The following is a 7,889-nucleotide window of genomic DNA, read 5'->3' on the forward strand; positions in this document are numbered from 1 at the left end:
TAATTATAAGGATTTCGTAAAACCTGTAAAATACGAGACACGAACACGCTTTTTTTTCAATGTCACTGGAATTAGCATTACAGCAAAGATTTCAGTTACAAATGTAATTGCTGTTCATTTCTTGATATTTTTGTAAATGCATTTTATTATAATTATTTGAAAACAACTTGTTGTAACAAACCACTAGCAAACGGAAAATGCTAACATTTAGTTATAAAGAAACGCGAAGTATAACCATTCCCGAAATTCCTATTGTTTAAAATACTAATTTAACCGTTTATTCAGAAAGAAATAAGGATTTCTTTGAATTTATACTTCGATATATACAAAAGTCATTAGAAAACATTTTACAATTTGGTAAAGAGAATTTATTCCAGTTTTTAAATACACATTATTGTTTGCATGAATAAAGCATGAAAACGAAACGTAATTAAAGTCTCTAAAAAGGGAAATTTGTCAAATGTAAGTAATTTGCGTAAAACATTCTGAAAGCGTTTTGTCTAAAGTATAGATACAAGTTGAAGAGGATTTTGTCGTAAATAATTTTAAACACAACTCCTACCAATTTTCAAAACTCATTTTTAAAAGATAAAAGTTAACTAAAAGTCGAAACCAAATAATCTTAACAAATGTAATCATTTACGCCATTTAAACGTATACACTCACTTTTTATAAGTTAATAAATTACATCAATTAGTTCACATGCTACCTAACTACATTCGAAATAACTCTTCTCGCGTACTTCTTGCCGTAAACGTTCTTTTGATGCTGGTATTCCGTTTTCTAATAAGTCTTTCAAATTCAAAACGGAACCGTTTCCCAGACAAAACATAAATGAAAAAGTTTACTGCATAATTCAATAGCGATATTGCAGCACAAACGTCAATGTATGGAGTAAGTGCAAGGTACACGTATCTCTTTGTTTCCATATTTCCAAATTTTATTGTTAAATCCATGACAAGACTGAGTGTAAACAATGGCAGAAGTGTCAAGATATAGGTGAAGGTCACTGTTAACAGCATCATCGTGCTACGGTTATTTCTCCCTCTTCCGCCACTCTCCCTTCGTGTTAGACTCCTTTCATCTTTATTGACGGCTTTCTTTACTTTAAATATTTGGTAAATCACCATACTGTTACACGTAATTATTAAGATCAACGGTATCACAAAAATCAGACCCCACTGAAAGAAATACACGTCAAGACTTGTATACAGTCGAATATAATCATCGCCAGCCAGACAATCCGATATGTTGAAGTAGGGATCATATACAAGATGTTCAATCATAATGAAACGGAAAGATTGACTGAATAGAACGACGACTATTAGAATAGCAATTGCAGTAAGCGCCCCTGTTTGTTTACGAATTGCTGCACTTTTAAACGGAAAGCACACAGCTATAAGCCTTTCTAGAGCCATAAAAACAACAAGCCACGAGCTCATCATTGTGATGACATGTGACATATAATTGTAGAATTTACAACTAGAGTCATCGAAATTTTGAAATATCCCAGGTTTTGCTTTGTGTGATACAAAGTATTCATCTACACATTCCACCTGGCGGATGATCAGTGAAATTGTGTCAAACACTGCAAGAGCACACAAAAAATGAGAATATGACTTTTGACGCAAAGGCTTTGTCTTCATCACCATAATTGATAAGCTGTTACCAATTACTCCCACGAAAACAACAATTGGTGTTGATATAAATTTTACCCAGAATCCCCACTCGGATATAAAAGGACCTTCCATATCTAAAATAAGAAAATACAACTTTTGGTTAGACATAATACGAATAGATAAAATAAAATACTAATATCAACAGACAAAGTAGTTTAAGTCATATTCCGCGTCGTATGATACATAGAGGATATTTGTTTGTTTTGCATGTAAGATTGAAATATAATTTCACTGAGTGAACACCAGTTGCAATAAAATTCACGAGTGGCGTAGCCATGAGTGAAAATATAATAGCTGGTGTTCACGAATGAAATATATTTCAAATTTATATGTAAAACAAATAAATGTTCTTTTTATTTCATGCTTTTAAGTGATTTTAACTATGTTTTTACTGATTTTGCCGTGTAACGTCGTGCATTCTCTTTTGTGACGTCATCACATCATGACGTCACATCACCAATTTTGAAATATAGTTCTGTTAAATTTCTCTTATTTTGTTACATTTTAACATGATGTATGGTGACATCGACTTTCTTTTCCTAAAAGAAACAAAATTTACGAATGACATCATTTATTTCTGCCTGTTATTCCATTTAGTTATGATTCTCTTTTCATCCGCATTTAGATATAATCCGGCTACAGTGAAAATTATATTTTATAAATTTCACTTGTGGTTTATCAGAATATAATCATCTGTTATATTACAATAAAACACTGGAAAGCATGAAATAACAAATCAATTTATGAAGTTTTTAGTGTTATGTACCTCATAATATTGTAACAAGTTATGATACAAAGTCCACAATATTCAGCTCACAGATAAACCTTTTTGAGATATAATGACCCTATGCAATGTTTTGTGTCACACAAGTATGTTATTATAATATAGTATTCAAGTGTATTTATTGTTTGCGCATTTAGGCTCATAGTAACTTATTTTAAAAGGCAAGCCATATGACTTAAATTTTGTTAGTGCGCCGTTAAACCAAACAAAATAAAGACAGAAAATTACATATCAAATATGACTAATTTAACAAAAAGAACAAAATGTGTGTATTAATTACTTAAACCTTTGCATACTTTTTCAAAAATATTGTCAAAAATTTCTTAAAATGTTGATGTAAAATAGAGAAAATATAGAATCCCTTAAAAACCCTAAAACGCCAAAATTATGAAAAAAGTTGCAGACTCGGTTAGATTGAACAAAATCATTGACAGTTGTGGTATATGCAAGCTGCCACACAAGCCCTCTAGCTCCGGCTTGAGCTGAATTTGGCTTTCAAACATTGAATGTCGATATTTTGAAATTAGAAAAATGCAGATGTGCTCTACTTAATATTTGCTTTTTCTTTTGAAACTATCAATCCTTAACTAATGAAAGGCCGAAACTGAATATCACACCTGCTTGATTATTATACCTTCATTAATATACTTTCATGTCAATTTCGTTTTGAACATAACAAAACGGAAACAAGAAGGTCATTATTGTGTTATGAATAGCTTTTGTTTCCTAAGCAATAAAGCGCTAAAATTTAATAACACACAAATAGATACCGATGAACATTAATGTGACCAATTCCGATTTGATCACACAATCATGCAAAGATCTATATAAATCTACCATGATAGTAATATTTAGTTGCAATAAAATACCAATGGTTGATATATTCCTGTAAAATACCTGTTTTTATTTTACAAAAGCCATAAAACATTGAAAGAACTTATCAACAATTCCTTATTGCAAGGTACTTTCCTTTTAAGATCCTTTACAAGCAAAATGAACACATATTGCTTAGGGTGTCTCCATGTCTGTTTGACACAAAACTTTTGCAGTTAATGGTAAATATTAACGTGACCACATAATAGTGTATTCACCTTGGCCACAAAATGTAAAAGCTTTCATTAAAGTTTTTAAACTCACATTCATAAGCCCTATGTCACCTATTTATTTAACTTACAAAATATGTCAATTATAGTGTCAGTGAATACGTACTCTCAGCACTCTTTTTCAGAGAAATTCTCCTTATCTTTTGTGAAAAGAACACCTAACATAGTAACCTCTGCTTAAAGTGAAGTCTTATCACTCGACTGTTAAAGTATTGATAAACGCATGTTTTCTGGAGATAGGAGTTTTCTCAGAAATGATACTTTTAAAACGACCATATTTTATTCAAAGTCATAAACAAGAACAGCGTCTCAAAGAATCAGGATTAAAGAGATCACGTGAATTTCAGGTTCGCTTTGTTATGGTTAAATTAAAACATCACAGACCAAGATCCTTAAGAACAACGCTAAATCCATATGCTTCCGACTATAGCAAGACAATATACAGTATTGACCAATTTCTTCACAAATTTTGTAGAAATAAATTACAACTAATTAGTTTTTTTACATGTAGTATTTGTTTGTTCAAAACCAAAACTAAATGATATATTTATATCATATTTTATAGTGTATCTTAACATTCAGTGTAGAACTCAAATATGTGAATATTACCGTTGTAATTGGAGATATTTGCTCCGTCGGTGCAAGATTCATTTGAAGCGTTCCAACAAGCCATTTTCCAATGGTAAATCTTCTTGTCTAGGTAGTCTCCTGAAAGGGGAGAAACAATTATAAAAACAATTCTTATGTCAAGAGATATCTTGAAAGTATCAAGACAAAATCAAAATAAATTGTTTGCACATTTTGTATAATAAAGAAACAACTTTCCCGAATAGTATCTATCACTTGGGTGTTGAAAATGATGGAAAGAAAACTAAAACTACACACTGAGTTTGAGACTTGTCAAACATTCAAATAATCATATCCAATGCAAAGCGTGCGATTTATCACCAAGAACACTAAACATATTATGAAGTAAGTTGCTAAAAGGTTAAAAGATAATTAAATGTGGTCAATTTATTTCATGTTATTAAAATATAGAAACAACAATTATTGCAATGGACGTCTAAATGGGGAAAAACAATATTGTTGAAAATATATCGATGCCTACACCACGTGACATTTAAAAAACTTTTTAAAATTTATTTTTATGATTGTGATAAAACGTCGAGTCTGCTCAGCTTAGTAATTAACCCAAACGTTTATTAAGAAATATTCTTGGGGGTAAAATTAATATTTATTTCGTAAAATAAAAATAATGTGTTTGATAAATTAGAAATTCACATGATGTGCATTTTTATCATTTTTTCTTGACTTTTTTAAATCTGCATTAAACAGATTTCATAAAAAAGCAATAGCTCAATTTCGTTAATTAAATTTGGTTCATATCGACTCTCGTTCTTATTTTGGTGTCCAGACATTCAAAATGAATTTTATAAGCCTACAATTTTGCAACCTCATCGTGGCGAAATCGGAAGTACCATTTCTATTTGCTCAAGAAACTCCGCCTCTTGGTCATCCGTATATCAGTGGAAAATCATTTAAAACATTTTTAAGTAGCAGTCCAAATTTAACGGTATATTTCCGCATTAAATTATTTTCATACAAATCCGATCAATATTTTATTTTGTTCACGACAGGGATATAGTCTGATTTTATTGACCTTTCAATTATGAATACATCATAGCACTTATTTAAATATTCGATTCCTCTGCGGTTCTGTCCGAATAGTTTAAAAGATTTAATATGGAGTATATGTATCTAATGTTTGGAAAATTCGCAATAGTGTTATGTATATGTTCTCATCACATCCGCAATAGCACAGTCGGTTAAGTGATTACCTCATGTATGAGAGGTCAGTGGTTCGATCCCTACTTTTTTGTCAGTATTTTTAAACCTTTTCATTCTTGATTTTTACGTATATTTTTATGAAAATGGCCAAGCGCTTGCAACGTTGTCTACACAGATATAAAACAACTTATAAACACTGAATTGTCTCGTTTTGTATTGTATGTTACAGCACTGAAATGACATTAATTAATTTTAAGCCGAATAAATTTTAAATATTTATTCTCAAACGGGGAAAAGTCTTTACCAAATTCTCCAACAAGGAAAAGTTTTTACAAAAATAAGTGCAAAACATATAAAAACAAGGACTTAAAAACATAAAATAGCTTCAAAATGTTGAAAATAGTTATAAATAAAAAAATATATTGACATACGCGGTCTCAATCTTAAAACACGTAGGACATTTAGAAATTATAAAACTGCAGTTTATCCTATTGCGCTATAACGATAGTGTAATTGTTTCGTTGAAAATTTGAATTTAATCACATCTTACTACTCACATTTCACGAAATTTACCGAACATATATTATAATTTACCGTAGATTAATAAATTCTGTGCATTGACCGTATAATCAGTATGCAATTGACAGGTTAATAAAATCAGACAATAATGCACCTTGAAACTAAAACGGTAAAAGTTTGTTTGCACAAGAATGTCTCATATTTTTGGTTGGATCCACATAGTAACAATTGATATTACTGCTGTGACGTGGCTAATAATATAGTTTTCATTTGCGTGTTAAAATTCGTATACGAATTGTAGTATTTTACGCGGAGCTTTTCTTTTAAAATCATATCTTATTATGAACAATGTTTAATGAGATTTACAACAATACTCAGTCTGTCAAAAATGATAACGAAACAATAGAATGCTCGGTTTTGAAGCCGGCGGAAAAATATGTTTACATATTCATTTAATGTAGCTTTAATCTTAAGCTGATCATAAAATAAAACAATTTTTGATTAATGTTCCTTTGAATATGATATTCACTGACGACCTAAGCTATCGCCTTAGTCAATATGGCATTTATCGGTGAATAACACATCACTGGTCAAATGTTGTATGATAACAGCTGTTACAATTTGCTACAAACATATTTTCATGTCTGTAATTTAGGTATCTTCAAAATGTATTCAAGAAAACAAAAGGTCTGCGTGGTATCTCGTTAACAATAATTACTTAGATTAAAAACGTTATTCAAGATAACATATAATGTAATGGATACACCAGACATAAACGAAATTCCTTACGTCTAACATATCAGTCCCGTAAAAATAATATAATGCCCCGTGATTTATTTAGTTAAAAACAGTTTTAAAGAACAAAAAAGACATAAGACTATGTATTCCGGTAATTTGGTATCTGTTTTAAGATTCCTAGACTTAAAATGTTTCGGACTTCTCGTATCATTCCCCGGTTGAAAGAAAAAACAGCATAGGTAATGTTTTATATTACATTTTCTATTCTTAAGCACTGTAAATAATTATATAATTATATGTTTTTCATATTTAACATAAAATTCATTCAAATTAAAATTTACTTTTTGTTTTTTCAAACATATCCGTGTGCATACACTGCCAATTTAAACAAAAAATGCAAGGATAAGACCTGTATAAGCATCAGCTGTCAGTTCCGATCATTTTTTCGTGCATCTCATGTGTTGTCAAGTTTTATTTGTATTTACTTACTGAATCATATTATCCTTATACATGTATCTAAATCCACGAAAAAAATTAAATTGGTTGAGCAAGACAAAATATGTTATTTGAAACATAAAGCAACCTTGACTTCAATATGATATGCAGCGATTGATGTGTATCGTCTTGCTGGCATATATAGTTGCAATTTATATCACAGTATTTTGTTGAATCTTTAACGTTAACTAATAAACTAGTTTACAATACACGCATTTGAATGAAACATAGTATGTATTTACTTTTTTAACTTTGATAAAAGTAAGTTTACAAACCTTGTTTTTCATTTCCATTTAATTTTGAAAAGATAATTATATAATTTGATAAATTATAAAAAATAACGTTTTTTTAAATAATTGTATCTATGTTATGTTCTTTTTTCACATGTTATCTAAATCAATACCATGATTTATTTTACATGTTTCGTACGAATAATCTAAATCATTTTCCGTAAACATTATAATAATAACTAAATTATCTGAGTTGTACAAACTCCTTTGAATCATTGTTTTGGTCATCTAACATTTAAAAACTTTATTTCCATTACAGCATTCGACTAATTTGTAAAAGTCTAAACATATTTTCAATACCTTTGCATTAAAATGCATCTTGCATTTGATTATGTAAAATCCTATATATTCAATACACCTTCATTGCGAACAGTATGAATGCAACTATTTTTCAAAAGTGATAAGCTGCCTTAGAAACGATATCACATTCCTGACTCTTTACCCTAGTATATTCTGCCTAGAGAAAACCCAATAATAGATCAAGACTGTTTCT

At 29.9% G+C, this 7,889-nt stretch overlaps 1 protein-coding gene across 1 annotated transcript; it reads right to left on the minus strand.

Moving 5' to 3' along the window:
* Positions 1-377: 377 nt before the first annotated feature.
* LOC132741127 (FMRFamide peptide receptor frpr-18-like) lies at positions 378-7,829 on the minus strand. Its single transcript, XM_060729219.1, has 3 exons — positions 7,697-7,829; positions 4,176-4,274; positions 378-1,753 (listed from the first exon to the last, which is right to left on the minus strand). The coding sequence occupies exons 2-3, from the start codon at positions 4,237-4,239 to the stop codon at positions 714-716; spliced, it is 1,104 nt and encodes a 367-aa protein (XP_060585202.1). The 5' UTR covers positions 4,240-4,274; positions 7,697-7,829; the 3' UTR covers positions 378-713.
* Positions 7,830-7,889: the final 60 nt, after the last annotated feature.

The sequence above is a fragment of the Ruditapes philippinarum genome, unplaced genomic scaffold (assembly GCF_026571515.1).
Source record: "Ruditapes philippinarum isolate M1 unplaced genomic scaffold, ASM2657151v2 ctg3386_1_1_1_1, whole genome shotgun sequence".
Taxonomy (NCBI): domain Eukaryota; kingdom Metazoa; phylum Mollusca; class Bivalvia; order Venerida; family Veneridae; genus Ruditapes; species Ruditapes philippinarum.